Below are 16,468 nucleotides of genomic sequence, written 5' to 3'. Positions count from 1 at the left end.
TTGCTGTAGATATTTCCAAGCGTCAGCCGTGATAGCGCTATGCAACCTGAGACTGGCTGAGTTGGCTATGATTATTCTGCATCCAATGTCAAAGAGGGAAAAGGGAAAAGCAAAGAACACAAAAGAATGAATGAATGAAAAATGAACACCAACGCAAGGGGCAGAAAGCGAAGGGGAAAACACATGGCTCTGCATCTGTCAACGTCTCGGAAGGCTGCACGTCGGCTGCGAGACCTGGCGATGGGGGTTATGGATTGATTATGGTATCCATTGAATGGATTACGGGTTCCGTGAGATGGGGATGCGGACGGAGCAGCCCGTCCGCCAGTCCCTATCCCGACAGCTGCCTTACTGCTCCAATATTGTTCACTGCTACTCCGTAGTAGGTGCCTATTCACATCTATGCTTGACCATCCAAGCTGACCATCTAAGCTCTGCCATCTGGCGTCCAGGGAGTTGCCAAACAAAGCCGTCTGTCTGTCTACCTTACCTTAGCTCTGATACTCTGACACACGGCTGTGTTGTGTACATACACAAGTGCGAGGTCGGGTGTCATCAGCAACGCTTCTGGCTGAGGCGCCACGCCAGAACCGCGGTGGCGGGGACTCACAATTTGGAAAAAAGAAGATCAATGCCAGTGACGCCATAGCAGAGACCCCTTAAGAGGTGCCAGCAAAGACATCCACATTGTACCCAGTACCAGGCATCGCTGCTGGGGGGCGCCGGCATGGCACGTGTTACCCCCGGAGAGGCAGACTTTCGCACGGTACGAAAGCGCCACATAAGACATGACTGGTACAGTGCTTCCATAGATGTGACAGCACAGTAGTGCGGATACCCGCCGGGAGCAGCCAGTAGCAGATACACGACAGGCGCTCCTCCCTGGCCCTCCTAAAGCACAACCCATGCCTCCATCACCATCGCCAAGGTACCGGGGTACTTGGCCGCACTCCCCACTTTCACTTCCTGTGCAGTCCGATTTTTTTTCTCTTCTTCTCATCCATCCCCTCTCCGGCAGATTAGCTCGCCTGCCCGAGGGCCTTGTCAGAAGACGGTTGGACAGATATGCTGCCATCCATTACGAGCTTCACGAGTGATCAGCGGTGTTTCTGCACCAGGTAAAGCACCAGGTATGCACCAATACAAGGGCGGCCTCGGCGGCAGTGCTCACCCCAGACGGACCCTTGGCATCTGCTGTCCTGTAATGCCAGAGGCTCTGCTGCTCTTCTCTCTGCACTGCTCTGCTTAGCTTCATCGATTGATTTCCCATCGTCATGCCCTGACTCATTACTAATCCCACTACCCAAGGTCAGGGTCGATAGCAGAGTGGGCATCCGCTTCAACTACGCGACTGCTAGCTCCCCGGAGTGCTCCGTAATCTAGCAAATTTTCTCTACCTCCACTCTGCACGACGCGATAAAAGACACCGGTCAACCGCGGCGTCGCAGCCGGTGATGCTGGTCCCCATCCCGCGCGTGAAGAAGGGGGTGGGTGGACTGGCATTGAGGCCTTGGGGCTTGAGGGAAACGACATGATGGAGCCGGAGCGTGAGGCGCCTCTTCGCTCCAAAACCCCTGCCCGGAATCGAGTTGGTGCCTCACCCAACGCTCTCGGAAACGAGCTTTGCCCGGACAGGCAATCTCCCAGAAAATGAGCTTGACGTCGGCCCCGCCTGATGTCATGGATCGGCCGCCTTCGTCCAACAGAAATGCTGAAAGCCACCGCTCCACCACTCCCGCCCCAACCGCTTCATGGAGCGCCAGAGCCTGCGTGACTCGCAAACCCCTCGCGACCACGGAGCTTTCTCAAAGTACACAGTGCGCAGTCCGCCCTCTGCACTTGTTTCCGGCGTCACAAGTCCTTCTCAGCCACGAGCTGCATCCGAGATCGTGAGCTGCCTTCCCTTATTGATGCCAAAGATTCAGCTGTTCGCCCCGTCTCTATCGTGTCCGCCTCACCTCAAGGGCTAACGTGACTGATGGCAGACAAGGTTCGCCTCGGCACTCATCATGAGTCCCATTTACGGTTCGTCAGGGTTCACGAGCGATGCCGTCTAAGCTGGATGCCTCACGCCAGCTATGGGGGTGCGAGCACATCAGATGCCCTGGCCCCGAGACACCTTCCCAAACCATAGCTCAGACTTCTTACGGGGGTGGTTTTTTTTTTTCTTTTCTATAATTCTTTTTTTCCCTTCTCTCTTTTCTTTTTTAAGAAACGATGGGGGCATAAAATCCGCAGCTGTTTGATGCCTGACGCTGCGCTTGATTATGCCTCACTCATCACCGGCTGCCTGCTTGCCTAGCCGCCAAGCATACAGACAGTAAACCGCTGTTACCATTCTCTCCACCGCGGCACCGTTGTCATGATGATTGCTATGGATCATTTACTTCGTCTGCCTGTTCGTCCGTGATGCTCAGTTTCGCTTTCCGTTGCCAGCCCTGTCGCCGGTATTTCTCATTCGTACTAGCCGAGGGCTCTCTCCTGAGCCATGCCGCCATCATGCTTCAGTCCTACCTTTAATCACGGCTCGCCAAACAACCCTCTACGGATCGACAAACTTTGGGTGAACCGCTATGTATACCTTTTGTGTCCAATCAGATAATGCTCGTACAACCAACAACGCTGCTTTTCCCCTCATAGACTTCGCTGATCGGCCACCTCCACCCACCTCTTCTCGCAGTCTCTTAGACAACAAGCTGCGCGGCCGTGGTTCGGCTTCCCATTGATCCTCACCGAAAGCACAGCCCTAGTTGTCATTCCGCCTATCAAACCCTAGACTTCCCCATCGTCATACAAACAGCTAGAAGCGTGCAAGCACAGCATCCTTTTGGCGGTCCTCGTGACAATGACCAGTCTATGCGGTGGAACCACACAAGAAAAACACTGTTTCAGCGACTCTTTGGCGGTGGCTCTGCCGACGTCTCGCTCTGCTGGCTTTGCTGACTCTTACTAAATCGCCTTGTCGTCTTCGTCATCGGCTTGCCTGAAGAACGCATGGTTTCTATCAACTGAGGCTTACGAGTACAGCTAGTTGAATAACTCGTTAAGCTCGTTAAGCTCGTGGCACGATTGCCAAGGCCTCTTGGATGCCGGCTTCCCTTCATCATCTGGTCAAGCAGCACTAGCTGCCGCAAGTTGATGTCCGGCTCGTTGCCCGTCCGAATGGTGTCCGGGGGGGCCGGCTCTCATCTGCCCTGGAGAAGAGCAAAAACGAGCGACAAGCTGAAAATCTTATTTGACTGACTGCGTCCAGACTGTGGTCCCGTCTCAAGCCACGTCTTTTGAGCCATCCCGGCAGCCCTTGCTGGTTGTTAGTGTGGCCTGGGATAGGTTAGGTTTAACGTTGTACTACGGGCCGTTTAAAATCCATCGTGTAACGCAAAGCTGTCGTCGGTTCGCGATGAGAGGTCGCCCTCTTAGCTGCTGGAGCACTTTCCAAAGGTTACCTGCATACGCCCACAGCTCTGCCATCCGCGATTGGCCTACAGGGTTGTGATGGAGGCTGGAAGCATGCAAGACGATAACAGTCACACTGCCCAGTCACCATCAAGGGGCTACCAGCAGCAAACCAAGGGGTTCGTAGGTGAGGGCCGTGTCGGCGCTTGACAATCGTTATGCTTCACAGCCACATGCTGCGTGCCTATCTGGTGAAACGAGGATGTGAAAGAAAAGGGGTGAGGAAAAATCAGATGGGTTGCCGTCCATTATTCCTTCCAGCCATCGCCAGCACCCTTCATCCAGTTCAGACCGACCAGCTGTAGCTGATGCTTCTTGACAAACGTAACTGGATCGAATGAGCGTCTTTGTACAAATTCCTCGCCTCCAACGTCTTCCTTCGTGAGAGCCAAGCCGTGGGGCTCGCGGAAGAGCAAGAACAGATACCTGTGTGGTTGAGAACTTTGCACGACATATCTCGCTTAGTAATTGGTACGACAATTCGATATTTTTAAAAATGTGCAGAGAAAAGCAGACAAGAGGATATGAATGGAGCCGGACCGTTAGTTCTCGGCTAAGAGGAGAGCCGGATGCCACATGATAGGAACAGCATTCAAGAGACAATCCACTCTCCTACATTACCACCCACCTCACGGAATCGGACGACGGGGTAATAGATAGGACACGGGCATAGAAGCAAGGAAGGGGTGGGCTGCAGCATGATATGACAAAGGGCAGACCTAGTTTGGAGAGGCAAAGAGGAGAAACGACTTACTCATCCTTGGGTCCCGGGGCGAGATACTCTGTGAGAGCCTGCTTCGTCTGAGCGACAACACCATCCGCCTCGGCCAATGGTTTCAATCCTGGCAGAACCCAATGGCGCCAAAAGGCAAACTTGGGGTCATCTGGCGTGGGTGCATCGGGATCGACAAGGAGCAGCATATAAGATGCGTCTCCCGATGAATCCCCAGCCTATATATACGTGATGGAAATCGTCAGGAACTCTCTAGCTCAACTCCATAGAACAACTTTAATGACAAATGGAGTAGATGCGATATGCCTCGCCCGGGGGAAAAAAAATTAGTACTACTAACCTCGGCATCAAACGAGACAAAGGGAGCCAGCTTGACCTCGTTGACTCGAAAGAGATTACCCAATTCGACATCCCGCCCGCCGAATGAGATGGCCAGTCGAGTGGACGGCTTAAAGTTCCCGGGGATGAGTGCTTCTGCAGAACCAGGCACAAGGTTTGCCTCGACCAGGGAACTTGACAGCGCTTGCGCAAGGTCGTCGAGGGGGGTTGTTGCCGCCATGGCTTAAAGCAGGTTCTAGGTTGGGCTTGTAAGCGAGAGATATTCCGAAATCCCCGGGAAAGAAAGCTGGTCGCACAAGACGATGACTGGGGAGGGGGGGGAAAGCGCTCACGCCGGCCGAACCTGGTAGGAAGACGATGAGAGGACGTGCGACGTTTGGATGATCAGGGAGGGTGAGGATGATTTGAGTTTTGACTTTGCACTTGCAACCCCCGCGATATTAAAGTCGAACGGGAAGACGATGGGTTTAGTCTTTGAAGATCGGGCTTGGCGATATCTGACTGGTGGAATAATTGGCCGCTCTTCTCTTTTTCACATATGCCGGACGCGAATACTAATATGTAAACTGGTCTTTTCACAGCGCACACAAAAAAGAAGAAAAAGGCCAATGGGATTTTACTACGAGCAGTGAAGAGCTATTGTCATTGGCTATTGCTGTAAAAGGCGAATGTTGATTGAGCTGCACATAAGAAAACCCGTGTCAAAAGAGAGAGAGGGGTTCCGTTTTTCGAAGGCTCGGATTCCAGATCACGTCTATTACCTACCGAATTATTATCCTCCTCCCGAATTGGCAAATTGCTTCACGGTAATTCTCAAATTTTTCTTTATTGTATCTGAGTCAGATTAATAGTGTCACCTACCTCTCCCGGGTTCTGTTCTGTCTACCCTATTACACTCGAAGCACAAGGGGGGGTTTATTAAAGTTGACAGGCGTCGACTGGCTGGGGTGGTCTGGCCTATTAATAGAGCCTATTTTTGATAGTTTTTTTTTTTTTTTTTTTTTTTTTTTTTTCATATATCCGATGGATGGGATATGATATATAATACACAGGTGATAAACATGCATTGCAGTCGTCCTATCCGGATGGAGCTTACAGGCACACCACCCTGAAAGCGACAAGTCATGAAACATCACAGAAAAAGAGGCAGGGGGGAAGCCGAGACCGGGCATGGCTGATGATTGCATGTTGTCTCAGCTTGGAGAAAGGAAATATTACCGTATGAAAAGTAAGATACTCCGCACCAGGTGCTATTCACATGGAGAAAATCTGGGGTCTAATTCTATGGTGCCAGAGATCAATTCATACTTAGACTAAATGCACCAAGATATCATTGTCAAATATGTCAAGTGCCGAAAATGTACGCGGCCCATTGGCAACACATTCCATTACCTTTACAACACGCAGGAAGGCAACCCAGACAAAGTAATTCTCAGCAGGTGAACCCAAGAAATCGCACAGGAAATCCGAGATAGGTTAGCCAGCTTGCAGACATGCATATCGCCACCGCTAGGATTCCAACGTTCCTCCCGGGTTTGCATAATGTCATCGCCAAACTCAAGCCATATCTCCTCGACGATGGTGGGGGTGTTGATAATGAGGTTCGATTTGCCTTCTGAAATGCTGTTTGTTGCAGCGGCATGGGAAAGCCAAAAGTCGATGGACGCCAGCTCCAGGATGCGATCTCGCTCTAGGTTCTGAGATGCTGTGTTTGTTTTTGCAGTAGACATGCGAGCTTTGTGTACGGAGCTTAAAAGTGTAAGTTGTGGCAGTCATTCGTCGTCCCTGAATGCAGAGTGCTGGACGAGCGAGTGCGTTGCCAGGCCCGCGCCTTTGTCGCGTACGGAGGCCAAGTATGTTGGCCCTCTCTGAGATGAAGCCACAAATCTTCCAGGATCATGGGGCCGGGGAACTCGGTGTAAAGGACCTCGTTACTGTCACGGTTCGCCGTGGGCTGCGCCAACCGAGCCGTGTGCGACAAGCCAGCGAAACCAACGTCTACCATCATGCCAAGGGCATCGATGCACGAACTATACAAGCCTTTTTCCCACGGCGTCGCCCAGCACCCAAGTTCAATGTCAATCTGAGACGCCCAGTAAAAGGTCAGCAGTGGCGGGTCCAGACAATCAAGGCTTCTTTCGCTCGAGGAATAATAGGCTCTTGTCTGTTTGTCCCGCCACCAGCGCTCCGAGTCAAAGCTAGGATCACGACGACGAACCCAGCTAAGACGACGAGGGCGTCTAGAGCCACCGTACCTATTTTTGCTAATGTGTATGTCTAATTCACTGAAGCTGCGGCTTCTAGAGCCTTCATATCTGTCCGGGTAGTTATCAACTCTCGCGCGTTGATATGGGTTACTGGGAGGTACTTCTACCCATGTCAGCGCAAGGGGTTCCATTCCATTCTCCAAATCTTTGCTTTGCATCGGTACTGTCCGATTCGTTAGATTAATAGAGCCTCGATTAAGAAAGTGACTATCTGTCTCCATTGTATTTTGTGCTGTATCGTCTTGTGTTAATGGGTTCGGATATATATCTCTATCGGGTTCAGGCGAGTCGGCATGTGTAATGTTGACTACTGTTTCTCTCAGAGAGGCCTTGGCAGAACCAGCTGGGTTTTCTTGAGTCCTAGCTGCATGTTCCATGGCGTGGTCTGTGTCTGGAGGGATCTGTTGGTCTGTAGTTTCTTTGATACTGGGCTCTTGGGAAGGTAACGGAGTTGCAAGTGGCGATGTGACGTAGTCGCCTTGGGCAATCTTGAAGAGAGAAAAAAAAAAATACACTGATATTAGCCATTTGAATCACTTCTGGTATCCTTTTTTGATGTCTACTTATAATACCTTAAAGATAGTTTTCAAATCGCCTTTACGCAGAACCTTCAGCAGGGGTTTCCAAGACTTGGGAGCCACCGGCTTATTCTCTGGGCCAAGGATGATGTACGGAGATGTTGCGATGCCATTGCTTTCCAGAAATTGCAACAGATCCTATAATGCGACATTATTAGTCAATTCTAACCCCGGTTCAACACGAGAAAGCATCGGCTAGGAAAACATTGGGCAACTCACTTGCCATGTTGAACACTTGTCTGCAGGCACGATGTGTTCTTTCCCTTCAAGATCGACAAATTTGAGTTGTGATTCTCCTTCTTCTTCACCTTCTTCTCTCCCTCTTGTATCACTGTCAAAGTCCTCAATTTTGAATGGTATCCGTGTGGAATTCGTGCGCCATCTCATCATGAGCGACACATAATAGTGCCTCTTCGGCTCTTCGAACTGCTGATTGGCAACAGACACAATACCGGTGAGTCGGCGAAGCCAGGACTGGCTGATATCACTAGTTTTAAGTCCTTTAATATGGAGTGTCGTTGAAAACGCAGAGAAATGAATTAGGCTGCCGAGGATTGGGTGGCTACTGCTCTTAATGAAGCCAAATGGCCCGCTCATCTCGATACGGTCCTCGCTGGCTGCCTGAATCTTCATGCCAATCATCAAACCAAGAGCGATGATATCCCGCAGGCTCGCTTGCATGGGCACCACAGGGATATCGGCGGGGAGCCGATCCGCATCTGCACTCTCTGTGTCACTATTTACAGGCCGGCGATCAAAGGGAGCCGGTAAGACGGTTATTCGATGGGTGGGAAATTGTCGTGCATTGCCCGGCTTTTCCCAGTACTCAGTCGGGATGAAGACGTTTGGCACATCGAAGACGATGCGAAACCAAAGCTGGCGCCAGAGAAAGACGCGACGGCCAGCATAGCCAGGCATGGGTCCCCAAACGGACTTTTTGCATTTCTTCATATCCTGAGCCGTAGCCGCATATTGCTGCGCAGCCTGGGCGAGTGCAACAGCCAACGCGAGCAGTGCAGCTGTTAAAGCCGCCCACGCCGCGATAGTCCCTTCTTCCGTCATGATTACAGGACGAAAGAGGCAACGTTTTATATTACAATGGAAAGCAATATCTTCAAGTTTTCAAAGAGAAAAAAAGCTCGATCAAAACGCACGATGGGAGTCAAGGCCAGTCTACATTTGAGGTCGTATCGCGATAAAGTCCGAAAGTCCTACGCTGACTTTTAGGCAGGGAATACCTACGAGTACTCTCGTATTACCGGCAGTACAATCCAAACACCAAAACTACGGAACAGTGTCTTCGGAGAAGGATTTTCAGTCCCCAGAGTTGTTGGCTAGGTATTAAACCATGAGGCCAAAGTAGCTCCATCTGCAAAACGTCGGGATGATTGACCTACCCTACCATTTTCACGCAAGTCCTTGGGTAGGCATACTCTTACAGGACAGGTACGCAAGACAATTCACAGTATCAATTCAAGGACATATTGAAATATGTATCTCATAGTAGAACAAGTGTTTGTTTGATGTGGTTACGCTTGATTCAGTCTTTCAATCCCGAGATCAACGCCATCCCTTTTAGCCAACTCGAGATGTTAGGTTGTGGTCTGGGGAATCCCGGTCTCCCAGGTGGGGCCTGTCTCGAAAGGATGGTTGAGGATTTGAATCGGGGCATTACTTATATTGGCGATATCGGATGTAGGAGTAGTGCTTTGTTTCTTACGCCCTTGCTCTCCTACATACGATGTCTGATTTATACGATGTCTGATTTAGAATTGTGATGGAACTGCAGACTAATGAGATCCACAAAGTGTTGTTGTCTTGAGGAGTTTGGAACAAGACATACCGAGACGATTGATTTGTCTGCCGGATACTCCATTTCTACTACGTATAAGATACATACTAGGTATGTACTGCTATCCCTATCCAGTGCAGGTATTTATATATACACTCCTGCCTCGTCACACAGTATTAGACATTGCTGTCATTATCATTTTTCGTCGTTATTGAGTCATCAGTCATGCATACTGGTCTAAGGGTGTGTGCTGGCCAGCAGCCGTCCTCACAAGTCCTCAAACTCAAACTTGACAAGCAGAGTACAATCCGTCTCCTTGCCCTTGAGATCCATCATCCTGATAAAGCTCCACCCGGGAGAGGCATACGAAAGCCGAACCGCCACGGCGGCGAACTTTGGGTTTCTCGCAAAGCTGTCGTCGCTTTTGATGAGCATGCGCAAGAAGACTAGCTCGTTGTCCTCATACTCCCACTCCAGCGTCTCGTCCCAGACCGGGTCCGTCGCGTGCGGGTTCTCGCCACGGTGGAGGAACCCCAGCTTGTGGTGCTTGTAGGGCGACGTCTTTCGCTTGGGGGGCTCCTTGTCGGCGTCGAGCGGGCTGTAGAGCGTACACGTCAGGTACGGCTTGATCGAGTCTCGCTCCCTGTCCTCGTGGAGAGGCACGTCGGTGGCTCCAGCGACGTGGACGCGCAGCCTTCTCATCCGGCCCGTGCCAAGACGGCCGTCGCCGGCAGCGCGTAGAGCCGCGGGCTTGAGGACGTAGCCGGCAGAACCGTTGAACAACGCATCGTTGAGCTGGTTGCTGGTGCTGAAGGTCTGCCAGTTGAGGGCGCAGATCTGGGCGCCAATGCCCCAGAACTTGACGGGATGGAGGTTGGACGAGGAGATGCGGGTGCCCTTGGGGAAGACACGCATGAGGTGGCGGGCGTTGTGATAGGCGATGGGGACGGCGTGCTGGGGGAGATGGGACGACAAGCCAGACTCGGACACGTTGATGAGGTGGTGATGCGGGCCGTTGACCAGCTGCCCAGGATCATACCACGAGTTGTCTTTGGGTTTCACCGACTGAGCGTACACGCCCAGCTCGGCTAGCTCTGGGACGATGAGAGTGGAGGAGGATGACGCCGCCTGCTTCTTGTCCTTGTAGGCGCGGCGGGCCATCCTCTCGCCTTCGTCATCCGTCTGGTCGTCGCTGGAGTCGCCGCTGTCTGAGGCCTCTTCGGGAAGATGGAACTCGACAATGACGGAAATTTTGGGACCCAGATCGTCGAGCGTCACATGTTCACCGCTTCCCTGCTGCTCGCGGGTGCCTTTGCGTCGAACCGGCTCGCTTATGAGGCGGTGACCGAAGACTTCCTTCATGATGTGGACGAGACGGAGCTGCCCGCGTGGGCCGCAGTGGTTTTCCAGCGACAGCAGGATGGGGGATGCGGGATCGCCAGCCTGGCCCGCGGTGAAGCTGCCGGCGGCCTGCTCGCGGTCGTAGACGTCGCGGATCGTCTCGCACACGGAGCGGAACGGAATGTGCGACACGAGCGTGTAGCCGTGCGTGACCTTGGGCTCATCTTCGTTCTCCGAGTCGTCCCACGCGTCAATCTCGACGCACCGCGAGCCCGTCGTCAGCGCCGTCTCGTACGCCGACACGGACGACTTGCCGTACAGCTGGTTGGCCAGCAGGTACGTGTTGTGGCTGGAGCTGACAAAGTACTCGGGCAGAGGGTATCGCGGGTCGAGCAGCTCCGGCGGCGCCTCGAAGCTGCGGCGGCCGAGCAGCTCCCGAAGTGCCGGCGGCGAGTCGCGGGAGTCGAGCCCGGCGTCGCGCTCCGAGAGCACGTCGTTGGCGACGAGAAAGGACCGGAGAGCGTGGCTGACTCTCAGCTGGGCCTTGTTGTGGTCCGACTTGCGCGAGAGGTGGCCCGGCTCGGGGGCGATGAAGTCGCCTTTGTCGTCGTCGTCATCGTAGTTTTGCTTGAACGGGTTGAGGCCTGCTAGGCGGGATGTGATGTCGGCCATTTTCTTCTTCTTCTTTTTTTATTTATTTATTCTTTGTTTCACTGAGATGAGTGAGGTGGGGTTGTGAAAGGTGAGTGAGTATAAGCTGTGGCGTGACTTATTGATGCTCGACACAACGCTGGTTCACCGTTTCAAGACTACGGCTGTGAGATTTCGTTGATCCAAAATTTGAAATTCTGTAGATAACCCTAAATTCAACGATTGTAATTGTGTAAATGAGACTGATGTTGTGTCATGAAGGTGTTGCGTTGGTGTTTGAGCTTTATCATATCATGGCGGGGTAAATGCCATTAGCATAGCCACTCTCATCATCAGACCAGCAAATGCACTGCGCCGCCTGGTCATGGATCCCATCTTGACGCATGGACCGACTTGGCATCAAGGTAAAGGTTTAAGAATAGTTGTTTGAAGGGAGTGGCTGAACATGTGAACCTTTGATAGTGTAACAAGTGCAAGATCTAAGATTAGATCGGGAATCTTTGTCGTAGGGTAACTCAAAACAAGATGAGACTAATAATAGCTTACACGACATTTGCGCGGAACAGATATACATATATACGCGTATAAATCAAATGGTATAACCAACTCTCAAGAACTCTACCAAGGCTAGAAGCTGTAAAACACCCAGTTGTCTTTCCCTATAATGCTTTCATAGCCGCCTTCTCCCATCGTGCAGATAAACGGCATGGTCAAATCCTTATTGCCCAGACAGACCCAATACCCTTCACCGTCCCCAGTACCCTTAAGCGGCCTCCAGTGTCGCTCATATTGACCGCGGTGAGCCTGCTCTACCGGGTCATTGTTCTGGAGGGCCCTGTCTCTCTGGCTTCTATACAGCGAGCTCGGGATGCCGAGCGAAAAGCTCCGTCTTACGTCTGGCTCGAGCCCCAAGACGAAGTAGTCTACGGGATGCAGGATCTCGTCGACCCTATCGATGTTGTTGTCCCAGCTTGTGGAGCCGTTGATCGTCTTCGTCGGGTATATGTGTCCTTGGAGGGAGATGTGCACCTTTCTCAGGGCGGGAAACGTGGTCGGGATGGCGTCGAGGAATGCGCGGAAGCTGGCCATGTCTGAGAGCGGCGGCTTGACGACTTCGGGGTGGATGCTGGGGAACGGCGCAAAGTCCCACAGGAGCTCCACTGATGTGATGCTTGAGAGGCGCTGCGGGAGGAGGATGGAGGTGAGGCTGAGGATCATTTCCTTGCTGGCTGTGTGGATTGTGTTTGTGGAGTATAAGACATCAATGCCCTCGAGATATCTGGCGCAGGAGCACATAGTTAGTAAGTTGGAAAGCTTGATATACTTGATATAAGAAGACTTACGCTTGGCGACAGCTGCAAAGCCATCCCATCGCTCCTACTTGGCACTTTGTTGGGAACTCGCCGGGCCAGCAAAGACAGATCGCGTGCCATGGTGACTGGCCAAATCGACAGTAATCCTCCCCAGGTTGGACCTCATCTTCGGGACGACAACGGGCTGGTCCATTTCGATGGCAGACGGAGCTTCGCCAGGCCCATCTCTTTGGTTGTGAGTCGTCCAGTCTAAGATTCCTCTCATCGCATGTGGGAACACCGTGGACGTTGACATTGAAGTTTCCGTGCGCTCGGAACCGGCCATTCTTCTTAATCATCTCTTCGGTCTGCTCTTCTGGAGGCTGCGGCGGGTGGTTATAAATGAGGTCCATGTGAATCGTCTGGCCGCCAAAGGCTTCTATCAGGATCTTGCGCCGAATCTCCACGGGCAGCTTGGTGAAGAAGGAGCTGTTTGCGGTGGCGGCATTGGAGGCGGCGATGAGGCTCTCGTGGGACGGGGCGGGCGTGAGCCGTCCTCTGCGCTGAGAGGGCAGCGTTGGGTGAGGCGGGATTGGAGGAGCTTCTATTAGCAGCCTTGTGGACAGCGAGACGGCGCCTCGTTGCTTCTTGCTGCTTCTTGCGACGCGCCGGCGCCGGAACCAGCTGATGATGGCGTTTGGCATCGTCGACGATGTCCGGCGGCTATTTTGCCGTGGGTTTTGGTTGTGATGCAGAGCACAACTCAGCTCAGCCTATGGTGAAGCATCGGAACTGTTTGGGTTCGCAGGGAAGCACCACCACGAGCTTGCCATGAGGAAATTAGGCATTAGGCTCCCCTGCATCATGCGCAGTTCATGCGATTCGCTTCCGATTAGTCGTCACATGTTTGTTGATTTTGCCCGTTCAGCTCGGGGGCAGGGATTGGGTTTATGCGCAGGATCACATGTATACATGTAGCTAGGCGCCTTGGCAAGATCCGGAAGCTGGACGGGAATGTTACTTCAAAAAGACTGGTTGTTTTTATTCCTTCTTTTTCTCTGTCTCTTCGCCTTTACATTTCCGATCAAACTGTTAACCCTTGTCTTAGGTAGTTACTGACAGCTGTTTGACCGGGGTTTCGCTGTTGCGTTGTTTGGGTACCAACAGCATTGACTTGGACTTACAGCCCAAAAATACCCAAGCAGAAACCCACCAGCGGCAAGCTAAAAATTAAATAAATCCCTGCCTCGAAACTAAGGCGCCAACGCGACCCACTCTGGACGACCCGCTACCTATTTTAGAAAATTTTCAATGTTTGAATCTTTTTCTCTTTTCTCTTCTTTTCTTCTTCATGAACAACGCAAATAACAACGTTCGGGTTCTTCCAACACTTACAAAAGTACCTAGTACGAGGTGCGCTTTCGAGCGTCTGCTCACGACTGCTGGGGACCTGAGGAACGAAAACGGAGAAGAAAGCGAGCAATCTTGGGTGCGGTGCTCCCCTACAAAAATGGAGAGGACCGCAATGATTGAGCGTACATGCATGTGTCGTATTACCGCCGGTGATTTCTGATGTTGTAGATGTAAGCTGATGCTTTGTGCAGACCGACGGGAGTTGAACCTGTTGATTCTCATGAGGTGATATTGTCGCGGTTTGCGGCACGTCTTGTCGAATTGATGAGCGCCGAGTCGTATGTCTGATGGCATTCTGCATGTCATATATCGTTGAGAGACTTCAACAATGAGCATCCATACGGCTCCCTCTACGTACGAGTCTGCATGCCCTCTTTGCACAAGTGTCAAAGTTCATGTCTCTACGACGAAATTTTCACCCAGTGGACGAAATTGCATCAAACTCATTGAATCATTCGTTGTTTTGTACGATGTATACTAACTATATTACGCAACATGAAACCCATAACCATCGTAATCATACCACGCCGGACTGGTCCGCGAGGACCCAGGCGTGAGGTGTTTATATACCCAATAATAACGGAATTCGTTTCTCGAGAGAACCGGCTCCCGCCTTCATTATATCAATTTCGTTTCAGCAGAAGTGAAGAAGAAGTGCATCCATGTTGCATATCATTTGCTGACTGGTGATGCCCTTGCTGATGTTCTGGACATGACATGTTAGCAATCTGTGGGCCAGGATGTCGAGCTTGGAGGCACTGGGGACAAACATTTGTGATTCGGACATCTAGTACATGCCCTCGATGGCGCCGCGAGCCAGGTTCTGGATGGTCTCAAGATCGCGCTCAGCCTTCCAGCAGGGCTGGCCAACGCTGTTGCACATTCTCTTCTCAGGAGACTCGACCTCGACGCTTCGCTTCTCATCACCCTCGATGGTGGCTGCAAGAACGGCCTCGGCGACACGCTTGGCCTTCTGGCAGTCTCCGCCGTTCTGGAAGCACCCGCGCTTTTCCTCGGAGATCTCGTCGGTTCGCTTGGGGACCCAGCAAGACTCGCCAGGGCGGTAGCACCATCGCTTCTCCTCCTGGACTTCGACTTCGCGCTTGTCCTCCTGGGCTTCGGCGTCGCTCCTGGGTACCCAGCAAGACATTCCGATGCGGAAGCACCATCGCTTGTCCTCCTTGATCTGGACCTCGCGCTTCTCCTCCTGGGCTTCGGCGTTGCTTCTGGGTACCCAGCAAGACATTCCGATGCGGAAGCACCATCGCTTGTCCTCCTTGATCTCGACCTCGCGCTTCTCCTCCTGGACTTCGGCCTCGCCTCTCTTGGGAACCCAGCAACTCTCTCCGACGCGGAAGCACCATCGCTTCTCCTCATTGACTTCGGCGTCTCTCTTGGGGACCCAGCAAGGCATTCCGAGGCGGTAGCACCACCGCCTGTCCAGCTGGCCTGTGGCGTCGCGCTTGTAAGGCGCAGTCTCGGTTCCGTTCTCCCCGTAGGAGCGGAAGCCACTGGGGTCCTCGGAGGCGTAGAGGATCATGGTGGAGAGCTGGTCAAGGCCATTGAGGGCGGCCAGAGCAATCTCGTTGGGGATTGCCCCGTGCTCGTCGCGGGACTCGAGACCGCCAACGGATTTCATAGTGTCGACGAAAGCCGCGGCCGCACGACTGACCTTCCAGCAGGCCTGGCCGGGCTGAGAGCAGAAAGGCTCGGGGTTGGGGGCAGCGAGAGCTGCGGAAGCGAGGACGCCAACGGTGGCGAGGAACTTCATGTTGGGTGATTGACGATGGGTTTCAGTGGGAGCTGAAGAGAAGAATAAAGTGGTGATTTGAAGACAAGAGACTGGCCCGCAGATGGAGAAGAAGGAAGAAGAGACGAAAGAGATGAGAACATTGGAAAGATATATATGTTCAAAATCTCGTCTGGAGGAGTTATTTTCACTCTTCGCATTTTCCTGATGAAAGCTCAGATCACCGGAGTTGCAGGTGAAAAGTCCACTTTCCGTTATTGACTGGTGTTATTGATGGTGTTTGTCAATAAGCCTCTCCGCCGCTTTGCCGAGTGGACCGCTTTCTTCAAGGCACGCGGGCTGGCCATGTCCGATATTCAGTTGGACTTGAGGATGTTGGTGGAAAACGACGCTGTTAGTCAGTCCATGAAGAAAGTTTGTTCAACAGAAGCTTCGTTGTTGTTGAATGTTGAGGCTGTAGTCGGTGTGGTTGGGCCAGGGACACCGGTAACCGCGTGAGGTTGGATGATTGCGATTTGCAGCTGGAGATTACAACAATCTTCATCCTTGCCAAGAACATGCCATGAAATCTTCAGTCGTTCTTCGTGCAACAGACAACGCCAGGTGCATCGGATCAAAGATCATCACCAGGTACCAGCGCAGCCTCAGCTGCCCCATTGAGGCTGAGTCTGAAAAGACGGCCGTGCCTGAAAGCCCACAAAAACACGAGACGAAACCATTGAATAGATTTACTATCCGAATACGCTTCTTGTATAAGGTATGCAGATAAACTCAATTGCCAGCAAACATATTGCTGGTGAAAGTGAGGCCGGCGCTTATTGAGGGCTGGCCTATTGACACCCGAATCGGGTAATTG

The 16,468-nt window shown here is 52.3% G+C and overlaps 5 protein-coding genes across 5 annotated transcripts; all 5 read right to left on the bottom strand.

Annotated features, from left to right (window-relative positions):
* Window positions 1-3,704: 3,704 nt before the first annotated feature.
* Window positions 3,705-4,748, bottom strand: T069G_10551 (phosphatidylethanolamine-binding protein domain-containing protein; the record flags this gene model as incomplete). Its single annotated transcript, XM_056177761.1, has 3 exons — window positions 3,705-3,897; window positions 4,211-4,407; window positions 4,530-4,748. 3 exons carry the CDS (start codon window positions 4,746-4,748, stop codon window positions 3,705-3,707), a joined length of 609 nt encoding a protein of 202 aa, XP_056024051.1.
* Window positions 4,749-7,358: 2,610 nt separating this feature from the next.
* On the bottom strand, window positions 7,359-8,435 carry T069G_10550 (uncharacterized protein; the record flags this gene model as incomplete). Its single annotated transcript, XM_056177760.1, has 2 exons — window positions 7,359-7,511; window positions 7,593-8,435. 2 exons carry the CDS (start codon window positions 8,433-8,435, stop codon window positions 7,359-7,361), a joined length of 996 nt encoding a protein of 331 aa, XP_056024050.1.
* Window positions 8,436-9,432: 997 nt separating this feature from the next.
* On the bottom strand, window positions 9,433-11,178 carry T069G_10549 (phosphatidylinositol-specific phospholipase c, X domain-containing protein; the record flags this gene model as incomplete). The annotated part of the gene is made up of 1 exon (XM_056177759.1): window positions 9,433-11,178. One exon carries the CDS (start codon window positions 11,176-11,178, stop codon window positions 9,433-9,435), a length of 1,746 nt encoding a protein of 581 aa, XP_056024049.1.
* A 606-nt stretch (window positions 11,179-11,784) lies between these two features.
* T069G_10548 (uncharacterized protein) lies at window positions 11,785-13,153 on the bottom strand (the record flags this gene model as incomplete). Its single annotated transcript, XM_056177758.1, has 2 exons — window positions 11,785-12,436; window positions 12,501-13,153. 2 exons carry the CDS (start codon window positions 13,151-13,153, stop codon window positions 11,785-11,787), a joined length of 1,305 nt encoding a protein of 434 aa, XP_056024048.1.
* A 1,496-nt stretch (window positions 13,154-14,649) lies between these two features.
* On the bottom strand, window positions 14,650-15,633 carry T069G_10547 (uncharacterized protein; the record flags this gene model as incomplete). Its single annotated transcript, XM_056177757.1, has 1 exon — window positions 14,650-15,633. The coding sequence occupies one exon, from the start codon at window positions 15,631-15,633 to the stop codon at window positions 14,650-14,652; it is 984 nt and encodes a 327-aa protein (XP_056024047.1).
* Window positions 15,634-16,468: the final 835 nt, after the last annotated feature.

The sequence above is a fragment of the Trichoderma breve genome (assembly GCF_028502605.1).
Source record: "Trichoderma breve strain T069 chromosome 7 map unlocalized scaffold00007, whole genome shotgun sequence".
Classification (NCBI taxonomy): domain Eukaryota; kingdom Fungi; phylum Ascomycota; class Sordariomycetes; order Hypocreales; family Hypocreaceae; genus Trichoderma; species Trichoderma breve.
Note: the sequence above shows the minus strand (reverse complement) of the source record. Positions and strands in the feature narration are given on the sequence as shown.